At 35.4% G+C, this 24,463-nt stretch overlaps 1 protein-coding gene across 2 annotated transcripts in view; it reads left to right on the top strand.

Moving 5' to 3' along the window:
- PNPLA8 (patatin like phospholipase domain containing 8) overlaps nt 1-24,463 on the top strand; it is a 42,791-nt gene that overhangs the window by 14,573 nt on the left and 3,755 nt on the right. For both annotated transcript variants that reach the window (XM_065938543.1, XM_065938542.1), the window contains exons 4-9: nt 2,781-2,932; nt 7,381-7,475; nt 10,538-10,709; nt 14,174-14,231; nt 16,282-16,476; nt 22,904-23,099. In XM_065938543.1, the coding sequence (XP_065794615.1) occupies nt 2,781-2,932; nt 7,381-7,475; nt 10,538-10,709; nt 14,174-14,231; nt 16,282-16,476; nt 22,904-23,099 (868 nt within the window). The remainder of the gene's footprint in view (nt 1-2,780; nt 2,933-7,380; nt 7,476-10,537; nt 10,710-14,173; nt 14,232-16,281; nt 16,477-22,903; nt 23,100-24,463) is intronic.

Genomic DNA, 24,463 nt, shown 5'->3' with positions numbered 1-24,463 from the left:
ATGTTTCCCTAGGCACATTTGACTTCACAGTCCAGGATGTCTGGCTCTAGGTGAGTGATCACGCCATCATTGTTATCCAGGTCATTAAGATCTCGTTTGTATAGTTCTTCTGTGTACTCTTGCCACCTCCTCTTAATATCTTCTGCTTCTGTTCGGTCCGTACCATTTCTGTCCTTTTTTGTGTCCATCTTTGCATGAAATGTTCCCTTGGTATCTCTGATTTTCTTGAAGAGATCACTAGTCTTTCTCATTCTATTGTTTGCCTCTATTTCTTTGCATTGGTCACTTAAGGAAGACTTTCTTGTCTCCCCTTGCTATTCTTTGGAACTCTGCATTCAGATGGGTTTATCTTTCCTTTTCTCTTTTGTCTTTCACTTCTCTTCTTTCCTCAGGTAAATGTAAGTCCTCCTCAGACAACCTTTTATTTCTTCATTTTTTTTCTTGGGGAATTTGATACTATCAAAAAAATTTAAAAATAAGAAAATCATACTGAGATTACATTAAATTTATGGAGTAATTGTGGTGAATTAAGTCTTCACAGTAGTGTCTTCCAAGCCTTGAAAATCATGTTTTCTTCCATTTATTTGGACTGTTTTTATTTTGCCTCAATGTCTTAGTCTATTCGGGATGCTGTGTTATAACAAATGCCACCAACTGGGTAGCTTAGAAACAGCAGACAGTTATTTCTCAGAGTTCTGAGAGCTGGAAGTCCAAAATCAAGGTGCCACCATGATTGCTCTTGAAGATGGCCCTCTTCCTGGTTCACAGCGGGTGCTTTCTCACTGTGTCCTCACCTGCTGGAGTCTCCAAGGGCTCTCTCTGGAGCCTCTTTCATAAGGGCACTAATCCGATTCATAGAGGCTCCACCCTCATGACCAAGCACATCCCAAAGGCTTCACTTCCTAGTACTGTCATTTTGGGAGAGTTAAGATTTCAACATATGAAATTTTAAGAAGACACAAATATTCAGACCAGGGCACTTAATATTTAAAAACTTTTCAATGTAGGTGTCTTGTATATCTTTTGTTAGTTTTTTGAAAATTTAATTCCTAAGTATGTGAGAGATTTGGGTTTGATCCCTGGGTAGAAAAGATGCCCTGGAGGAGGAAATGGCAACCCACTCCAGTATTCTTGTCTGGAGAATTCCACGGACAGAGGAGCCTGGTGGACTACAGTCCATAGGATTGCAAAAAGTCAGATGCACGCGCGCGCGCGCGCACACACACACACACGTACGTTTGGGGATACTAATTTTATTTTTGTTATTTTTATTCTATTATAATAACATCAAGATCACCTTTTGGTGTTTGGTTGTTTGGTACCAGATTCACATACCTTATAATTTTCCTGGATGCTGGATGTTGTAAATTTTAAATATTGCATAGGCTCTAGACCATATCAGATGATTTCTTTTTCCAGAGATAGTCTGTTTGTTCCTTTACTTGACATACAGAGTGAGGCACTGATAGCTTCAGTTAAGTTAGGGTCAGAGCTGCGTCATGGCTGGCTTATTGGCTGACACCTCTAGTTTGCCCAGTTTTTAGGGTATATTCTTCTAGGACTTTTAGTTGAGAACCTGGCGTGCTCTCTACCACCACCACCCTCTTGACCACTAAAATCTCAAAACTACAGAAAATCCCATTCTCAGAGTTTTTCATTCTAGCTTTTGAACTTGTCATTCCACATAAAGAATCTAGCAAATGTCTTGAGGTGAAACCAGTCATGTGATTGAGGCCCCTCAAGGCTTCAGTATTGTGGCTCCAAACCCTGGAGATTCTAAATGCTTAGCTGATTACTCTGGCCTCCATTCATGGCCCACTGTCTGAACCAAGCCCAGCTTTTCAATCCTTCTTTTCTTCCCAAATCAGCAAGTGCCTCAGGGGAAGAAAAGTTATACTTCCCAGCAGTTATCCCCCTTCCAAATCTGATTTATCATAGTAGACAGAATGACTGCAGCCTTGTGAGGTCACTTGATTTACTGAACGACAGGGAAGTCTGGCCTGCCGCAGTCCAGGGGGTCGTAAAGGAGTGGGCATGACTGAACAACGGCAAGGCACAAGTATAGCTGTGACTCAATTGTTCTCCTAAACTTGGGGTGCTGACAAGATGAGATGCTTCTGTGTATAGTAGCTAGAGAAGCTCAGGTAAACTCAGCATAGAACCCCTAGGATTTATTTAGTCTCCTACCTTGGATCAACAATATGAAGTTGAATGCTTAGAATCTTGAGGTCTCAAGTTTGTTTAAACTAATTACTTGTTTGTAATGGTCACCCTTTGCCTTCTACCTTAGTTTTATTTATTAACACTTGTTCATATTTCATAATGAGCTACCCTTGTGTTCCATATGCAGTATACACGAGATGGTTTATTTTTTTCTGTTAATAACACGTTTAATTTCCAATAATTACTATGAAGCAATTTCATCCTCTTTAGGATTCAGACAAAATATTGTATGAACTATATTACATTAACCTTTTGTTGTGACAGTACTTTGTAAATTTGTGTTAAGCAAATGACATTTTCTCTAGTTTTTAAGCACTGAAACTTTTATAAAATATTTGGATTGAAATTAATTTTTGGCCTGGGTATTAGGACAGATACATTCTAGATATTAGTTGACAGTAATATGTGAAAATCTAGTCTATCATTTAAGATTACTAAGAAAGTAATAAACACTGGCATTCTGATTACATGAGATGATCTACATGTGTTGATTAAAAACAATGATATATTTTCACTCTTGTGACAAAAGCAGCAAAATGTCTTTACTTTCAATATAGGAAAAAATTATTCCGTACTTACTACGACTGAGACAAATTAAGGATGAAACTCTACAGGCTGCAGTTAGAGAAATTTTGGCCTTAATTGGCTATGTGGATCCAGTGAAAGGAAGAGGAATCCGAATTCTCGCAATTGATGGTGGAGGAACCAGGTAAAGCTAGAAAAATGATTTTTTAAAAATTCTTTTTACCGAAGTCAGTTGATTTGCAATGTTGTTTTAATTTTTGCTGTATAACAGAAGTGATGCAATTATAACATACATACATTCTTTTTTTAATATATTCTTTTCCATTATGGTTTATCGTAGAATATTGAAAAGAGTTCTCTGTGCTGGTCAGTAGGACTTTGTTGTGTATCCATTCTGTGTATAATAGCTTATATCTGCTAACCCCAAACTCCCACTCCATCTCTCCCCAACCCTCACCCCCTTGGTGACTATAAGACTGTTTTCTCTGTCCATTAGTGTATTAGAAAAATGATCCTTTTAAAACTATATATCCTAAATAAAAAAATAGAACTACCATATTATCCAACAATTTCCTTTCTGAGTATTTATCAGAAGAAAATGAAAACACTAATTTGAAAAGATATCTGTACCTTTGTTTGTTACAACATTATTTACAATAGCAAAGATGTAGAAATAATCTGTGTCCATTGATGGATGAATGTGTAAAGAATATGTGAGGGATATGTGTATACACACACAGAGGAATACTGCTTAGCCATAAAAATGAGTGAAATGTCATTTGTGACAGCATAGGTAGAACTTGAGGTTATTTTGCTAAGTGAAATAAGTCAGACAGGGAAAGACAAATACTGTTTGATTTTACTTATATATGACATATAAGAAACGAAAACTACATGTAAATCCATGGCTGATTCATGTCATTGTATGACAAAAACCACTACAATATTGTAATTAGCCTCCAACTAATAAAAATAAATGGAAAAAAAAAAAGAAACGAAAACAAAGCAAGAGAAAACTCAAAGACTCAGAGAAGAGCTTGGTGGTTGCCATATGGAAGGCAGGTTGGAGGGTGGGTGAAATGAGAGAAGAGAAGTGAAAGGTACACATTTCCAATTATGAAATAGGTAAGTCATGGGGACATAGTGTGCAGCATAGGAACTGTAGTTAATAATATTGTATTTGCAAATTTGAAAGTTTCTTTAAAAAGTAAATCTTAAATGTTCTCATCATAAGGAAAAAAATTTATACTTTATATGGTGACAGATGGGGTGGTCATTTTGCAGTGCATACAAATGTTGAATCATTGCATTGCACATGTGAAACTGGTACAATGTCGTATGCAATTATACATCAATTAAAAAAAAGCATACCTATAGATCAGTTCAATTGTAAGAATTTTTTAAACTGATTCAGTATAATTATGTCATTATAAAATCAAATTCTAAAGTGAAACATAAAATTATTTTTCTTGATTTACTGATTTATCAATCTAAGAACTTTTAATTCTAAGAACTTCTTTTAATATATACCTGAATTTCCTTTTATTTTAATGTGACCTAGTCTTTATGTTTTAGTTTGATCTTCTCAGACATTTTTGGTAGTTTAAGACAGTTTATCAACCATGATTCTCTTACAATTTTGGCAGTGTTGTATAATGTTACGTTTCTTTTATTGTGTGTATCTTACCTATATGTATTAGTCAACTAGTAATAAAGTGATTGTTAGAAAAGGAGCCTGTATCAGTAACTTCGACTCCCTACATCTTGTAGATGCCAGTTCTGGTGTACACAAGAAATATTTAATGCATTCTTAGCTCAGAAGGAGATTTTACCATCTCCTTTCACCAATTGGTAAAATTCACCAGTTTAACCATCAGACTCCTTTCTTACTACTGGCAATCCATTCATGCTTGCTGATTGTGTAGTTCCTTATTATTTGTTGGCTAGACACTTTGGCTTAGTTTTATAAATCTTTTCCCCCTAAAATTTCTAGCTTGTGTTCTACTTCCCTGCCATCTCAACTCTTCCCTTAAGAGAGAACAACTAGAAAAACAAATGTGTAATGTGTGCTATGAAGAAAAATAAGGCAAAGTGAAGGAATAGAGCATAACAGTGCTGTTTTAAAGAGTGATCATGATTTTGAGTCTTGAAGAAATAACATTTCAGTTGAGATCTGAAATAAGAACCTTAAAGAGCATTCAAATGTCTGTTTAGAGTGAGGGATCTATAGAGTGAAAAGAGGTTTGTGACCGAAGAGTATTTGATTTTTTTTATTAGTCAATACAGGGAGAAAATTCAAGTGAAGACACTTGGGAAAATCCAGAGATTGGTTAGGATGAAGTTGGGTTGAGATCAGTGATTATCTCCACTGGAAATGATTTTGCCCCCCTGGAGAATATTTGTCAGTGTCTGGAGACATTTTTTCCTTATTACAACTGGGGGATCCCTGCTTTAATTTAGTGAGAAGAGAACAATTGGTGCTAAATATCCTGCAATGCCTGGAATAGTTCCTACAGCAAAGGAATATCTTGCCCACAATGTTAATGATGTTGCTGTTGGGAAACCCTGGTTTAGGGGACTATGAGAAAGCAGCTAGGGTGGGAAATTTGTATAGAACGAGTAAGATAAGAAGGCTCATGGGAAAAGGAACCCATGCCCTGTATTTCTTTTACAAAACAGAGCTTGGTACAGCATTAAACATAGAATTGACCTAGTAGAAATAATACTGATTTTAAAATTTGTCCAGAATTACTTTATGAGTACTGCATTTTAAAAACAGTTTTCTTCTGGCTTATACAAGTAAAACTTGGGAGAAAAAAAAAATATAAAGAGAAACAAGCCAAACATAACAGTCATATCTCATGTATCCAAGATTATTTTTACTATTTTGATTTATTTCTTCAAATATTTTTTCTGTATGAATATATATATATGTGCATGTGTGTGTGCATGTTTTATTTTCCATTTCATAAGATAACGGAGGGCACACTGTTAAATATATTTTATCTGGCATGATCTTTAATTCTTCATGTCTCACATTAAAGGCACATCAAATCCACAGTGTCTCTCATAAACCATCTTGTCTTATCAGCTGTCTTCGAACTTACATTATTTCTACAATTAATAATAATCTTCCATTTTCTACTTTAATAATACAATATTTTCTAGTGACTTTGTGCTTGCAATATCAAAGCACAATTTGACACTAAATTTTATTTTATGGTACCAGATTAATACAGTGTTCTCTGCTCCACACCTTGTATTGATACTAAAACTTTTAATTGTATATGTATATCCTCCAGTATTAAGGATTGTCCACCTGTTACACACACCCTGAATTGGCCTGTATCTCCTAGGCTGTTTCATCTTTCACATTTGAAGCTAGTTGCTGCCTTTGGTGAGTATTCAGAAATGAACAAAGTCAGCAGCATAAATTAATACCTCATTAGTGCAGAACCTTGTCTTGAGATAGTTGAGAGTTTTTTTTTTTTGTTTTTTTTTTTTTTTTTTTGAGAGTTTTAAAAAAATGAATAAATAAAGCTTAAAAATATGACTGATGAGTTACAGAAAATGAAATGTGTAGAGGCACAGGTTACCAACCATGTTGGTAAGTGAAGAAACCAATGCATGACATCCCAAAACCGGTGAATACAGAGTTTAAGGAATTTCCAGAGTTACAGTGTCTGCTAAAATACCTTATATTGCCATATCTTCATTGTCTTATTTAAAGAAATACTAGTGTCAATTCAAAATGTGCTGCCGTAACCCAGGTTTTAATACCATTATTTAGATACTGTATTTTCAAAAGCAATCCAGAAACCTTTGGCAATTTTAACTGATGCTAATTTATATTACTAGTTTTCATGTTAGCCTATAAACTAGAAAACCAGGGATTGTTTTAGTCAATAGATTCAGTTCAGTTCAGTTCAGTCACTCAGCTCTTTGCGACCCCCTGAATCACAGCACGCCAGGCCTCCCTGTCCATCACCAACTCCCAGAGTCTACCGAAACCCATGTCCATCGAGTGGGTGATGCCATCCAGCCATCTCATCCTCTGTTGTCCCCTTCTCCTCCTGCCCCTAATCCTTCCCAGCATTAGGGTCTTTTCCAATGAGTCAACTCTTTGCATGAGGTGGCCAACGTATTCAGCTTCAACATCAGTTGACGGAGTTTGAGCTTCAGCATCAGTCCTTCCAATGAACACCCAGGACTCTCCTTTAGGATGAACTGGTTGGATCTCCTTGCAGTCCAAGGGACTCTCAAGAGTCTTCTCCAACACCACAGTTCAGAAGCATCAGTTCTTTGGCACGCAGCTTTCTTCACCGCCCAACTCTTACATCCATATATGACTACTGGAAAAACCACAGCCATAGCCTTGACTAGACGGACGTTTGTTGGCAAAGCAATGTCTCTGCTTTTAAATATGCTATCTAGGTTTGTCATGACTTTTCCTTCCAAGGAGTAAGCATCCTTTAATTTCATGGCTGCACTCACCATCTGCAGTGATTTTGAAGCCTCAAAAAATAAAGTCTGACACTGTTTCCCCATGTATTTCCCATGAAGTGATGGGACCAATAGATTAGCTTTCCTTAAAACAGGGATTCTCATTTTTGCCTTTTATTTTTCCTACAGAGGTGTGGTTGCTCTTCAGACACTACGAAAATTGGTTGAACTTACTCAGAAGCCAGTTCATCAACTCTTTGATTATATTTGTGGTGTAAGCACAGGTAATTGTTATTACTATATGGGAGTGGTACATCCCAGCAGTGCATTAAGAAAAAGTACACTAAACTCTCATGATTAAGATCATGGTCATTTCCTGAAATGATGGATGTTAGTTTCATATTTTGATACTGAATAGTCCTTTAATTTGCTTAATGAACTTTTAAAAATGCTTATTGGAAATAAGTTAACATTCAGAAACAGATTTTAGTGTGCTTTTCTAATATGTTTTAAATAAGCCACAGTGACAAGAACAATTTGTAAATTAATTGCCTTAAGGAAAGTAACAAAATGGTGAAAAAGTGAGTGTTAGTTGCTCAGTCATGTCCAATTCTCTGCAACCCCATGGACTGTAGCCCGCCAGGCTCCTCTGTCCATGGGATTCTCCAGGCAAGAATACTTGAGTGGGTTGCCATTCCTTTCTCCAGGGGATCTTCCCGACCCAGGATCATACCTGGATCTCCTGGATTGTAGGTGAATTCTTTACGTCTGAGTTACCAGGGAAGCCTACAAAATGGTGGGTATTCAAAATTGTACTTGAACCAATAGAACATCAAGGATGGATAAGATTTTGCTTTCTTTTGGAAAGTGTCCCTCTGTGAGGAAATCTTTTAAATGGGTTCTCACATTTATCTGTTTTAAGTTTTTATTTCAGACAACTAGATAAAAAAGGATATAAGAAGCAATTTCCTCGCAGAGGGACACTTTTGCTACTCTAGTATTCCTAACTGATGTACATTTAAAATTCTAGTTTCATATTTATGTAGAAGAAATTGGCAAGTTAGAACATGGTTGTTTCTGAGTAACTTTTAGTTTTTCACTGACTCACCATCAGATGAATGTTTGCTCTCCGTTGGTTTTGTTTTTGTTTCCTGTATCAGCGTCTCAGCCGTGTGTCACCGCCACCCCACCCACACCCCTGCTCTCCTGTGTGTATATACAGGAGGCTTCTCAGGGACCCTGGCTGTTGCCTACTGCCCGGGGAACGCTCGAGGACTGTTAGCATCACAGATCCCTGCTGTACCTGAGAGTTCCTTACTTTACATTAGTTCATCATCATAGAGTTTTTTTTTTTTTCTGTTTTTTCTCCTTCAGAATTATGATAGTAGTCCTAAAGACTACCAGCATCAAAGCCAAAGATTTCTCTGTATTATCTGGACCAAGAATGACATATTCCCAAAGGGCATGTTAATTTATGCTCCATTTTGAAAACTCAATAACAGTTGTGGGATAATTTCAGAAGCATAAGGAGTTGATGATTCCTGTGATGTTCCACCAAACAGTGATTCCTCAGATGATAGCAAATTTGGAAAAGCCTGGGTTAAAGAAAATTAAGGGGCTTCCCTGATGGCTCAAATGGTAAAGAATCGGCCAGCAATGCAGGTGACCGAGCTTCGATCCCTGGGCCGGGGAGGTTCCCTGGGGGAGGGCCTGACAACTCACTCCAGTATTCTTGCCTGGAAGATCCCACGGACAGAGGAACCTGGCGGACTGCAGTCCGTGGGGTCTCAAGAGTCAGACATGACTGAACGACTAACACATACAAAGAAAGTCAAACAGTTTTCTTTACAGAGGCACTTCTTAGATCTTCTAGTATGTTAAAAATGCATTGAGACTCACTCTCAGGATAGGAAAAAAAAAAGCAAAGTCGCCCAGTCGTGTCCAACTCTTTGCGACCCCATGGACTATAGCCTACCGCGCTCCTCTGTCCATGGGATTTTCCAGGCAAGAGTACTGGAGAGGGTTGCCATTTCCTTCTCCAGCAGGATAGGAAAGTAATACTTATATACCCAATTATTTAACTATGGAAACTTTTCTTAAAGAGACCTTTCCCAGGGCAAATGTTCTTGGAATTTTTTTCCTAAAGCTGTTATCCTGGCCATTTCTGTTAATATTTGAAATGGTCCTAGCAACTCATACCTTTAAATGTATCTACAGGCTAACTTCTTGCTTTGGCACCATGGTTAGTAGGTGGATGCTTGATAAGGGGGATTTAAATCAGAGATTCATCCATGGAGTAAAGTATCTTGTGTGATACGTGCATGTCTGCACTTACCACAGTGTGTCTTTTCCACTGTGTTTTCTTGATTATGTTAACCTTAACTTATAGTACTCATAATCTTCCTTTCTTTTTTCATTTTGTATATTCTAATATAAAACTTTTGTTTGCACATATAGTTTTTGTAAAGTTAAAAATACATATTTAGTTTAAAGTTAACATCTCTGTTGTTCTTTTTTCTACCTGTGCAGTAAATTCAGTTTTTTAAATATCTGTTTATCTTTATAGTAGCTTTCCTTAAAAGCAACTTAATTTTTTTGGCAGGTTATTTCCAGTGTAAACGTTTTCTGAAACTTGATAAATAACAATTTCTGTTACATAGTTATACCATAAAGTGAATTTTAAAACAAGCTGAAGACTTCTTTTACTAGAAAAAGACAAAAAATACATAAAATATTTAAAATGCATTATGATAATGATTTACTATTTTTATTTCTTTTTGTAAGCAGTGATGCTTTACGGATCTTTGCCCTTCACGCCCTTCTCTGCATCCCCCAAAGCATTCTTCTCCCCTTTTCCTCCTTAGTTCAGGGTAATGCCAGCTAGGTACACTAGATGGCAGTGTGTGATATCAGTTGCTGCTAGGGTATTAAGTCAGCTGTTTATTTTATTTTTTTTTTTAATAAGGTAAGGATAAGTTTATAAGGTTAGAAAGGACATTACCTACCACAGTATCTTAATTAATATGTTATTTAACGTATAATAGCACCTTTTTATATATTTTAAAATTATCATCAGTGGTTGGTATTTGTTGAATCTTCTCTGAGGCCTGGTAATGGCCTTTACATGTGTTATTCCAGTGTTACAATAATGTATGAATTTTAGTTATTGTAATTATCCTTATTTTATAGATGAACAGAATTAGAGCTCTGGGAGGTTAAGAGGTTTGTCTCAAGTGATACAGTCAAAAAGTATGAAAGCTAGAATTTTAACCAGGTCTGTGACTCAGAAGATCTTATAAGTACTATAATGATCGTGCTGATAAAAACTAAGGATTCTTTCTTTCAGGTGCTATATTAGCCTTCATGTTGGGATTGTTTCATATGCCCCTGGATGAATGTGAGGAACTTTATCGAAAATTAGGATCAGATGTGTTTTCACAAAATGTCATTGTTGGAACAGTCAAAATGAGTTGGAGCCATGCATTTTATGACAGCCAAACTTGGGAAAACATTCTGAAGTAAGTTGTATTTATTCTTTTTAAATATGTCTTGTATTTAAACAAAGCAGAAAAATGTAAATACTCAATTGTTGACCTCATTCATTAGGAATAACCACTGTTAATATATTGGTGAATTGTATTCTATTCACTGCTTTGTTGGGTTCACATGTGTGAGATTGGTTTGTAAAAATTGCAGTCACCTTTTTAAAAGTTGTATATAGGACATGTTTGCCTCCTGTTTTTCCTTCACATACAGTTTCCCCTAGGCATCTTCAGTGGGTTGGTTCCAGGAACCCTCAGGGTACCAGAATCCACAGGTGCTAACCGACCTTATTTAAAAAGGCATAGTAGTATTAGCCTTTCTCAAGTCATTAACAGATATTGTTCTAAAAGATTTAATAATTTTAAACATTTTCCTCAAAATACTGTAAAGCCGTTATGCTCACTTTCTAAAAATATAAGTGTAAAGTAGAAACATAAAATCACCCACAGTCTTATTCAGAGCCAAAGACCTTGTATTTTCTAATTTTTTTCCTTAGATTATAGATATTTTCATATATATTTTATATGGTAGAAGTTATATTGTAATTACAATTTTCTGTCTTTTTCTCTTTTTTCAACTTTATTAAAATACATTGCCAAATTTTTAAAAAGACTCTGCTACATTCTGCAGGGTGATGCCATATTTTCTTAACCTAGTGTTAAGATTTATATCCTAATGTTTCAGACATTTATGTTTCTGATTTTTTTTGTGATTATGAACAGTGCTGTTATAGGAAAGTTTACTTTTCCGCCCACACTTCAGAATATATCTGTAGGTCAGTTTATAAGAAGCATAATTATTGGGTCAATGTTGATGTTTTTCTAAAGTAATTATTAAATATGAAATAGAAAATATAGAAAGAAAATAGTGAAAATGTATAGTTCTGCAGAGACCAAAAGCACCATTAACATGGTGATGTACATTTTTCTAGAATTTCTCAGAGATAAATAAGTGTATGTGTGTGAGAGGTTGTGAGCATGCATTTGTATTCATACTATTCATAAAATTGGGATGATAATGCATATGCGTTTTCACTTAGCATTTTATTTTGATTGGTTTCCTATGTCATTAGATATTTTTTGAGACATGTTTTAATGATTGTTCACAGTCCATTTTATGAATGTTCTATTTTTTAACAAATTTCCTAGTGAAAAAAGAGGACATTTCAGATATTTTTGCACCTAAAATAAAGTTTTGGTGGATACCCTGCATCTCTACTTAAATCTCTGGCTATGTATTTAAGATAAACCTCTTCAGTGAAATTTTTTGGGTCAGAGAGTATACATGTTTTAAGAATCATTTTAAAGATAGATATATGTGTATACCTGAATTTAAATCAGTTGTCCCAGCTTAGCCACCAGCATCAATTTGTGTTTCCATTTCATGAATTACTTAACACCAAGCATTTTAATTTTTAAAACTTTGTCAGTTTTAGAGATTTTTAAACTGGTATTTCCAGTTGGCATCACATTGGTTATTGATAAATTTGAACATTTTTAAAAAAATTTCTTTCTAGTGTGCAGATTTCAAGAGCATAGTACTTGCTCATTTTCCTACTGGGACATTGTGCACTGTATTTTAAATGTATTAATCATTTGTTGATATGTTGAAAATGTGCTGTTTAGTTAAGAGTATTTTTTAATGTGAGCTTAAAATCTTCGTGTAGTCAGATCTTTTCCTTTAATTTTGAACTTTGATATTTAGAAAATGTTTTCTACGTCGAAATCAGGCAAATCTTTGTATTATTTTCTAGCCCTGAAGTTTAAGTGTTTTTTTAGGTCATGATTAAGTCTCATGATTCTGTGGTTTCAACTCACTCATGGCTGCTGGTGGCCAGTGGGCAGCTCAGCTGAGATGCCGGGACAGCTGGTCTCTCTCCTCCTGGGCTTTATCCCACTGTGACAGTCTCACAATCCCATCAGGGCAAGCCCAGAGCATGAGGACTCACCAGACCTTAGTTTAACGACATGTTTGCTGATGTCCTATTGACCAAAACCACTCAAACCCAGGATCTGTGTGGAAAGGGATTGTATACAAGGATATGGAAATCAGAAAGGGAAGATTGGAAAATTCAGTGAAGGCCTTGCTGTTAATGCTCTACCATGCCCATTCCCTGGCCTTTTGGGTCATTTTTTTTTCTCTCATTGTTTATTGAGAACATTTTTATGTTCTTTTTCCCCTGGGATAATGATTTTGTGTTACTTAATGGACACTATTTTTAATTACAACATCAGTACACTCTGGGAATGTTTTATTTTATTTTAACATTTCTCTAAAATAAGCAATTAATGTTTTGATTTTCTCTTCAATTTTATATTCATAACAATTCACTAAAACCTTTTAGCTCTTTATAAAATTAAGGTTTAAACAAACAAACAAAAAAAATGTGACCTTTGCTTAAAGTGTGAAAGTAGCATGCTTCCAGGATCTCTGTCCCAATCTTATAGAAGATTTCTGTGAAAAGATAAAGTGAAAGACCCTTAGGAGAACAAAATTGCCTTGATCTTCATGCAGAAGAAACATGTAGATCTGGTTAGGGAAGACAAAGATCTTGTCCTTTATAGAAAACATTTTACATTGTATTTATAAAAGATAATAAAGGGTATATTGCTACCTAATTTTTAAATATGTGAAATTCACTAATATTCTAGTTGAGAAATGTAAGTACTGTTTGAAAAAAATGTTGTTAGAAAGGCATTTTTCCTTACTGAGGCAAGTTGGTAAAAAAAAAAAAAACACAAAACATTTTTTATATTCAGTACAGGGGAAAAATACCTAATTTTTAAGTCTGGAAAAAAAATAAGCACTGAATAAAATTTCCTTGTAATGGAATTGTGAAAATTGCTGCCTAAGGGTAATTTCTATAATGTTGCAGTAGTTCAAATGCCAGTTCAGATGGTTTAAAAAGCATTTTTGGGGGGTGGCATAGGCTCTGTATTGCTAATACAGGTTTGAAGTCTGAATGTCTTGATCTGGTTTTTAGACTGCTCTATATATAGCCTGCCATAGTTCAGCAGTCTTATTTCAGCACAGTTCCTTTATCCTATCAGGAGGACCCTGAAAACAACAAATTTGTTCTGCCTCTGTGCCTTTACTCTGTATATGTTCTGGCTTTTAATGTGTTTTCTTGCCATCAGTGGTGTCCTTGTCAAGCTACACCTCCATCCATCTTTCCTAGATAGGAAAGCCTGTATCGACTCCTCCCCCCCCCCCCCCACACACACACACACAACCTCCTGCAGGATTGTAGATACTTGTAGTTTGATTTGGAGGTTAATAGGTAGCTATATATTGTTTTACGTGCATTAGTTGGATTGTAAGCTTCCTAGAGGAAATTTTTCTTTTTTGTCCCACATAATAGGAACTGCATAATGTATGTTCTCTGATATTGGGAAATAAAATCATTTTGATATAATTTAATTCTTCTCCTTTAATAAAGGGACAGGATGGGATCTTCACTAATGATTGAAACAGCGAGAAACCCCACATGTCCTAAGGTAAGTTTAGAGTCTCTTAACTATAACACCTACATGAAATTGAAGGTCAGGTGAATGGAATATTATGAAGGCCCTTTATTAAGAGAAAAGTTTTCTTAGGAACTGCTGTAGATTATATAGATTCCTTATATATTGGGTCATTTTATGAAGATACAGAATGTGAATGTTGGAGCTTTTCTATATCAAGTAAAATAAAACAAAAGTTTAAGAACATGAAAGACTGGGACTAAAGATACAGAATTATTATAGAGTTAATCTAATTAGGGATTTAAGGAAAATTGTGGCATTTTCCCCCATAGATTTTTTTAAAGAAACCTCATGTGCCTCGTGAATATATATTAGATTAATATACAAATGGAATCCCAACTTTTAAAGTGTCAGTGTTACTAGAATATGTCTTGGTATGGCGCCTCTTTTTATTTATTTTGTGATTGAGTATTGCTAGAGTTCCATGTCCTGTATTAAGACTCATTATTTGATTAAGGAATAAGGGTTTATGTACCTAGGAATCCCATGCAGCTTGTATTTATTCTTGAATACCAAGCTGTAACCATGAAAAGTCAAATACAACTCCCTCTATTGCTCTTTCACTCCTGCTTACACATATTTCATTCATTCTTAAGATATTAATTATGTACCCCATGTGCCAGCACTGTGCTGGGGACTTTGGATACATTAGTGAGTAAATGCATGCATGGAGTTTACAGTCCAGTAGGGCAAAGTAAGCATTAGTCAAATGATCACACAAGTGCTATGGAATACTAAAACAGTTCTCTGAAATCATGTATTTACAAGGACATGAGGGAAGGCTGCTGTAAGGAAATGTACTCTGAGGTCTCAGTGTAAAGGCTGATGAGCAGTCCTGGCAAAGGTAACAGTCCATACAGGGGGAGCCTTCGAGAAATGCAGGCCCCAGAGGTTGGAGCTTAAGGATCCACGGGCAGCGTGTACAATGAGGCTGGAGGGATGGCTCTGTCAGACCACGTGAGGCCGTGATGATGAGATGCAGTAACTCGTTGGAAAGGACCCAAAGATGAATGCTACACCTCTTGTTTGTTCTCCTGTATCTTCAGGGCTTCTTATTTGTTCTTAAAATGTGAGCAGATGCTGGACTTAAAAAAAAAAACGAGTGGGTGTGAGGGAACTGCAGCCACCTCAAAAAGTAGTTCACTCCTGATAAATGAGGCAACCACCCACACATTTCTTAATTGAGCCTGCATGTATACCAGTTAATGGAAAGACTCCAGTTTTTAGTGTATGGTCAGCTCTTACCCACAGTGGCCTCTGTAGGCTACACTTGGGTCACTCACAGGAACTTGGAATGTGACTTCTGGTTTATAAAATAGCAAAGCACACAGGCCTCTTGCAGGACTTGGCAGAGAGCCCTAACAACTTAGGCCTCACCAGTACCATTCAGCTTCTTAAAGTTCATATTGCAGGTTATTAACAGATACATCACATTTTATATAAATTTAACTGATATTGATAAAATGAGACCCTAGGTGATAAAGATTAGGTTTTTTTAGTTAAAAAAATAATTACCCAGCTTCCAGTTATTAACTATGATCAAAAAGCCTTGAGAATTAGTTTATTGTGTTAGAGTTTCAGTTACTAAGGTCATAATACTTTCAAAGAGCACAGAAACAGAGTGATTTATAAGTGATATGAAAATGGTGCATTATTCACCTTTAAGTAGTTTTTGTTCATTGCTACTACTGCAGTATCATATAAAGGTCTGCAAATTTATGCCTTCTTGTCTTTTTAAACAGCTAATCAAATCGTGTAGTCAAAGAATGTCTTTTATTACTGTTCTCTCATAATGCATTTCTCAAAATTGTCCCAGCCCTAACTGTCTTGCCGTAAAAAAAAGAAAAAAAAACCTGCTTAAAAGGATCTGCTTCCCTTTACTTAACACTAGGGTTATGTTATACACTTTACCCTGATGGGTAGAGTTGTAGAGTGTTCATTCATACCACTAAATAATATTTAATTTTTACAGTCCCAAATATTGCTGCTTACAATGCGTATTGTCCACTTTTTAATCTACTAGGTTGCTGCAGTAAGTACCATAGTGAACAGAGGGATAACACCAAAAGCCTTTGTGTTCAGAAACTATGGACATTTTCCTGGAATCAACTCTCACTATTTGGGAGGCTGTCAGTATAAAATGTGGCAGGCCATCAGAGCTTCATCTGCTGCTCCGGGCTACTTTGCAGAATATGCGTTAGGAAATGATCTTCATCAAGTAAGTTGACTGTGTGGCTTGTCTTCTAAAACTTTACATGACTGAAAAGAGTCAGCACTTACAACTGAACTTAGAGGGATCCACCAAGGAAACTTTCCTCATGTCTCCATGTGGCAAAAGATGTATGTGCAGTACAGGATATTTTTAGCTATTTGTTTTTCTTAAATTAACAGGCCTTCTGGCTTGAGAGCGTATTTTAGGAAAGATTTGTTTGTATCTTCTGAAATGAGATTCATGACCAGTTAACGATAATTTTAATTTGATGGAAAATGAAGTAGTATGTATGCTTGACTTTCCAGATGTGATAAAAATTAAAAGTGAAACAGTCCCTAAAAATGCAGAATGCAGTCTGTTGACAGTTTTGGTGGACATATTTGGAAGGAGATGTAATAAAATAGTAATACTAAACTTCAGGTTAACTAGGTGCCAGACACCTATATAGTCCTTTGTACACATTTCCTCATATAATTATGACTGCTTATGAGGCAGATAGAGTGATGTCCATTTTGCAAATGAGAAATTGAAGTCTTAAGAAAAATTAAGTGACCAGACTAGGGTTGCAGCTGTTAATTGATGGAGTTAGGATGCTGTCTATAATTATACTATTTTAAAATTTATGGCTAAATGATCTATTAAGCTGAACATTGTTTCTATAATGTTGAATGATATATTCTTTTTCTTTGACAGAGACTTTTATTTATCATAAATTATTTTCCCTATCAAGTTTTCCCACTATTTATGAAAATCTTAACTCATAATTTATACTCAGTGATAAAAAAGTCAACAAAACTTTTGAACTGATGACTTCCAAAATATATGTTTTAATGTATGCTTAGTTTATTATATGCTATTGCAAAATTCTTTGATGGAGTCGATAACCTTAACTCTCCTGTCTGACTCAGTTTTCAGATATAGTCTAGAAGAAAGCTTATTTTGATAATAATTTTTAAATATTGTTCAAAAACTCATAGTTTTTATATAAATGTGTAGCATCTATATATGTGTTAATGTTATAATATCTAAAACATTGTTATCAATTTCATCTTCTATAATTTTGTGTACCAGCTTAGATATGTTGTATTAATTTTAAGTGTTACATTCAGCTATCTCATTTTATTTCTGTCTTACCAGAAGTAGTATTATAATCTTGGTAGTTAAGAGATTAGCATTGGTTCGTTTGGTCTCTAGAGTCAGTGCAGACTGTTTCCTACTTGGTCAGCTCAGTCATTGCAGAGTTATGTAAGGCACTTCCCATTCTCACTTTCCTTTGCTTTATTCCTCCCCCTCAGGGCAGAAAGTGCTAGTTTAGAACTTCGTTCTGACATTTTATTTAAGGACTTACTAGTCAAAATAAAAATTATATTTTAATATATATGTTGCCATTTGTAACGATGACTTCTTCATATTTCATAGTGTTTTCACCATGTCATAAATGGAGAAATAACAGTTTATTTGGAAATGTAATAGTTAAGGTTTATAGCTTACAACTTGAAGACCTGTCATGTTACAAAATTGCAGTTATGCCAAATATTAGTGAAAGTCTCAAATGATAAGTTATTGCATTTCATGACCATACATTCTCAGACTTCAAAAGAAGTTATCTCATATGCTCTTTATGCTTTATCTAAGAGGAAGTAGTTCTGAGATTTAATTTAGTCTTATAGAATGCAAATCATAAAGTAATTCAGTGATTCTTTTTCCATTTCAAATTAGACTAGTGATGTTCCTTTCCATGCAAAGCAGGTTTTATTTTGGTGACCATAATCTTTGATCTTAGGCTGGTCTACAGATTAAAATAATTTATATAAATTTTATTTAAAGCATGCAACTATGCAGGGAAATACACTCAATATTTTGTAATGACCTCTGAGGGGAAAGAATCTGAAGAAGAAAATATTTAATTTCATAAATATATGTATATACAAATATATATATATATATGAATTGCTGTGCAGACACGACTTAACGATTAAACCACCACCACCTCCATCACATGAAACTAACATGATATTGTAAATCAACTATTCTTCAATTGTAAAAAATTAAAAAATAATGCATAAAATCATATATGCAGAGAATATACTTTCATGTAAATCAATGACTTGATTCCAGAAAGATTAGCACATCTGACTTAAAAATATTCTGATAGAATCAAGCATCTAAGCAAACCATATGTGAGCAAATATTTTCCTTATTCCATATTCCTTTCTGGATACTTGAAGAATGGGATGTTTTTCTCTTCCAAAGATACCATGTAAGGCTGATTAGCGTATTCTAAGATACGAATGATCTTATTGCTCAAAGAAAACATTCAAGCAAAGTTCCCTTCCTATTTTCAAAAGTTGCCAAGAAGTTTTAAAACTGTCACTCACTATTTATTACAATCCTCTTCTCCTTAGCTCTTAGAATAATTATATTCAATATTTCTGGTCTCATTTTTAAAACGAGACTGTCATGTCTTTTCAACTGTCATGTCTAACATGTTTTAATGTAATTTCATATCCTTTTTATAATCAGGTAGATTATAAATTATCAGACTTCCCTAGTGGCTCAGACTACAAAGAATCTGCCTGCAGTGCAGAAGACCCGGGTTCGATCCCTGAGTTGGGAAGATCCCCAGGAAAAAGGCATGGCAACCCACTTCAGTATTCCTGCCTGGAAAATCTATGGGCAGAGAAGTCTGGCAGGCTTCTCTCATAGTCCATGGGGTTGCAAAGAGTCAGACACAACTGAGTGACTAACACTGAAGTACAAGTTGGTGGATGGGTAGATTTCATTTGTCTTTGTAAAGAAATGAATGTTATTACAGTATTGCAAGGTTTATTAGATGTCCTGGGAAACTATAAAGTAGGAAGAATTCTTCTTGAATAGCTTCTAATGTATTATTTGTCTTCCCCAACCTAAGTAGCATCATATTTATCTTGAAATAATTACTTTTTACAAAATTATCCCTTCTCTCTTTTTAACAGCTTTATTGAAGCTTTATTGATAGACAAAAAACTACACATATTTTATGTATACAGTTTAATGAAGTTAATCATATGCATATCCCTTCTCTCTTTCCACCTCCTCCTCCAAAATTAAATCATTTTTTCACTGTCTTTGGAGAAAGATCCTGATAAATTAGCTTGTGCACCAAAGGTTTTGCTGGCAGATTCTAATATATTATTTCTTTTAGTCCTTATTTACATTTTAAATCGTTGGGTTCAGAACGCAGAATACATTAACCTAAAACAAATTATGATATTTCATATAAACCTTCCAAGTAAAGGATGTTTTAAGCAGAAGGAGCCTGCCTAGCATTTTCTGTGCTAAATTATGCCTATGCCAGGCCACAACTAACAATATTCATTTTAACTGGATAAAATGTTGAGAGTGCTTACTTGGTGCCAGATATCATGTTAACCATAAAGAATATGAAGGTTTTTTAATAATTGCTGACATATTGTCTGTGTTTCCTGGATCTTATCATCAAATGACTCAAAACTAGAAGAATATAAATAGTTATAGAATGAGATGATAAATTCAATAATAAAAATATGTACAGAGTTAAGAAGTAGTATAAAAGATGTGATTTATTTTGTCATGATTGGCTTTACAAAGAAGTCTTCTTCTGAGTTTACATATAAAGAATGAGTAATTGATTAGGATACAGATAGGATGGAGAGGACGGGGAATCATTGCTTAATGGTTGCAGATCCTATTTGGTATAATAAAAAAGTTTTGGAAAACATTCTGAGTGTTACTGATGCCACTGAATTGTAACCTTAAAAATGCTTAAAAGGACCAAATTTATGTTATATATATTTTTTCATAATAAAAGACAAATTTTTAAACACCCTATTAGGGAATTTCCTGGTGGTTAAGATTTGGCACTTTACTGCCATCACCCAGGTTCAATCCCTTGTCAGGGAACTGAGATCCCCTAAGTTTTGCTGCATGGCCAAAATTTAAAAAAAAAACTAAACATGAATTGATTAAGAGACATTCGTTTGTATGATCCATCAGTTATTTTCTAGTATAAATTCTGATTTATGATGTGAAATGATTAAATATACATTAAAAACTGTAAAAACTATCCAGATATTGGGCTTTTAAGCCCATGCACAATGTACTACAGTTAAAACACAATCCTGTGTACCTCTAAAAGATAAGAATCAATTTACTTAGCAAGTTTATTTTTCAAGTCTATTTTACCTCAGCGCTTAGTATAAGCAGTGGCTGATAAACACGAAGTACACAATAAATAAGTAAATGTGAGTATGAATACTGTGTGGGTGGAAAGGCTTCAGGAGATGCAATAAACATTACAATAGCCTAATGACTTGCTGATAGAAAAGGCATCTAACACGAATGGGCTCTCATCTAACAAGAGTGGGCTAATAACTCTGTAAATGGCATAAGGGATGGTATGCCTCACCACTGGGCTGCAGTGAATACCAAAAATGTCAACTTCTGCACTTTTTTGATGGAAACCAAGTAAAGTTTAAGGAACAAGAATATTAATTTTGAAGCAAGCTATTAAAACCATTGAAAACTTGGCAACTTTTGATGGGGGATTAATTTTACTATTATCACTTCTTGCTAAACCATGTTTGCTCTTCTTCTCTCCCGTTTTTCTCTTTTCGTAATCCTTCTTTATCAGTTCAGTTCAGTTCAGTGGCTCAGTCATGTCCAACTCTTTGCGACCCTATGGGCTGCAGCTCGCCAGACTTCCCTGTCCATCACCAACTCCCAGAGCTTGCTCAAACTCATGTCCATCGAGTCAGTGATGTCATCCAACCATCTCATCCTCTGTTGTCCCCTTCTCCTCCTACCTTCAATCTTTCCTAGCATCAGGGTCTTTTCTTGTGGGTCAGTTCTTCTCATCAGGTGGCCAAAGTATTGGAGTTTCAGTTTCAGCATCAGTCCTTCCAGTGAATATTCAGAACTGATTTCCTTTAGGATTGACTGATTTGATCTCCCTGCAGTCCAAGGGACTCTTAAGAGTCTTCTCCAACACCACAGTTCAAAAGAATCAGTTTTTTGGTGCTCAGCTTTCTTTATATTCCCTCTCTCACATCCATACATGACTACTGGAAAAACCATAGTTTTGACTAGACAGACCTTTGTTGGCAAAGAAATGTCTCTGCTTTTTAATATGTTAAGTTGGTCACAGCTTTTCTTCCAAGGAGCAAGTGTCTTTTAATTTCATGGCTGCAGTCAGCATGTGCAGTGATTTTGGAGCCCAAGAAAATAGTCTTTGTTTCCATTGTTTCCCCATCTATTTGCCATGAAATGATATGACCAGATAACATGATCTTAGTTTTATGAATGTTGAGTTTTAAGGCAACTTTTTCACTCTCCACTTTTGTTTATATCAGGAGGCTCTTTAGTTCTTTGTTTTCTTCTGTAAGGGTGGTGTCATCTGTGTATCTGAGGTTATTCTTGTTTCTCCTGGCCATCTTGATTCCAGCTTGTGCTTCATCCAGCCCAGCGTTTCACATGATGTGCTCTGCATATAAGTTAAATAAACAGGGTGACAATATACAGCCTTGATGTATTCCTTTTCCAATTGGGAAGCAGTCTGTTGTTCCATGTCCAATGGAACTATCCTTTTTTATAGTTGTTATGATAATGAAATGTTTCATCTAAAATAGTCAAATGATTAGAAGTTGCAGAGTATAAATACAGAATTGAAGATAAAAAGAATTTAATGAAAGAAATAGCTTTCTGCTGAATTAGAAGTGGAGTATGGGATGGGCATCGTTCTTTATCCCTTTCCTGGCATAAACCTCAGGTGATACATCTACTGAATTTTGAATAGCTATAAACTTTTAGAAAATTATTTTCTTTTCTTGTGGGTTCTTCAAAATAATGTAGATTATTGATAATGCTTAGAAATATAAAGCTTGCCTACTTTGTTTAGGTTATATCTGCAGTAAATGAAATTGATACTTTTTATTGTTAATAAAATTTCAACTTAAATTGCTTTAATCAATTTGGTTTTATTGGATTTGTGAAAGAACTGATCTTTATTTATTTGGTAAAACCACAATTCTTTTGTTAGATTTTATATAGACTCTATTAACCACTAAAAAAGGATAAAAACCTTTAAAAGTAATTCTGTTCATTTGAGTAATTTTGAGCAAAATATTCAGAGCAATCCAAAGTTCAAAAAGAACCTCCATAATAGTAAAGGAAAATTTAATAAAGCCAGTGAGACCAGTGAATTTTCATATGACTTCTTTTGCAGCTGTAGTTTATAAAATAAATTCACTTTAAAGGAATCTCTTGTTTTTAAATAATTTGTTAAGTGTATTACATAGTTCAGTTTTCCTAATTGACTAAATTTCAAATTGTGGAAAATGTAATTTGTTTTCACGTTTGTAAAAAAGAATTTCACTTCAGATTTACTTCCTATATTTGTTTGACTTACATTTTACAGGATGGAGGTTTGCTCCTGAATAACCCTTCCGCATTAGCAATGCACGAGTGTAAATGTCTTTGGCCAGACGTCCCATTAGAGTGTATAGTGTCCTTGGGTACTGGGCGTTATGAGAGTGACGTGAGGAACAACGTGACCTACACGAGCCTGAAAACCAAGCTGTCTAACGTCATCAACAGTGCTACAGACACAGAAGGTTCGTCTGTTTGCTGTCTTAACATGCTTCACCTTTAGAATTCAGTTTCTGGTAGACTATGCTGATGCTCACTGCAAAAACTACATTGTCATGTCTGTATTGCAGGCTTAGGAAGCACATGGGAGCAGGTCTTTGTCATTTCTCTTTCTCCTCACTCATTTCTACAGTAGCAACTTCTCTGTGAGGGGCTAGTGGTACCTTTGCCTCCTTACAGTTGGAGAAGTAGCTGAGGCAGGAGTCACACAAAGGCTTGGTTGGAGACTCTTAAGAAAAAGAAAAAGGAGGTTGGTTCAGACAAACACAGGATAGCAGGGAGAGAATTGGATTCCTTCTGGATTATTTAATGACATGGAGGCAAACCAGAATAAGTCCTTACTTCCACTCTGGCTGCTCCTGTAATCTAGCCTTCGTAGTAAAGCCCAAGTGATCCTTTAAAATGTAAATTACATCATGTCTCTACCTGGTTCCAAACCCTGTAGGCGTCCCATCACACTTAGAACAAAATCCCAAAGCCTCATTCACTGAAATTCACCAGGCCTTGGAAGACCTAGCCTTTGAATGCTAGGTGTGTCCCCTTCTCTCAAGCTGTGTCCCCTCTGTAAAGTGTGTCTGGCTACACTTGAATTCTTGCTGTTCCTCAACTTCCTAAGAAGGCCCTGCCTCAGATATCTATCTGTCTTCTGTTTGCAAGGCCTTGCCTGGATATCAGTACGTGCTCAAGTCCCTCCCTTGACTTCACTCCCGTCTCTGCTCAGATGTACTTTCCCTGAGAGCCCTTTCTGTTCACTTTCTAATCTCTGTATCCCACCAGAATGTAAGCAGGAACTTACCCAGCTAACTATGTTGACTCCACTGCCTGGCACATAGTAGGTAGTCAAAATTTTTCTAATTTTGGCCTTAAGGTCTAGAGCTGGTTATTTTACTATGTTATTTTTAAGTCCTACCTGAAATCTGTTATTAAATTTGTACAAAGAGTTGTTCCCACTTAACAGCCTCTTGCTTCTGAATCTCATTCTTTCTCTGTTATCTTATTACTGACTGAGTCATCAGCCTACATGAGCATCTTAAACTTCCCACTGAGGACGTTTATCTATTAAATGATAACCCAAGAACAGGTGACATTCTGGAGTTTTCACTATCTACAATTTTGTTGTCAAATCAATAAAATATTCTTACAATAAGCAGTCTTTTTAGAAAAAGATAGCTTTGATCACCCAATCTCGTGATACTTATATGTATATCTTGTGCAAACCACATTATTGGCTCACTTGAAATTTTTAAGAAATATGAAATACTGCCTTTGTGCACATATACTCTTAATTAATGAAGAATTACAGTGAAACATGTAATTGCTGATACTAGAT

Source organism: Muntiacus reevesi, chromosome 6, assembly GCF_963930625.1.
Source record: "Muntiacus reevesi chromosome 6, mMunRee1.1, whole genome shotgun sequence".
Lineage (NCBI taxonomy): Eukaryota > Metazoa > Chordata > Mammalia > Artiodactyla > Cervidae > Muntiacus > Muntiacus reevesi.
Note: the sequence above shows the minus strand (reverse complement) of the source record. Positions and strands in the feature narration are given on the sequence as shown.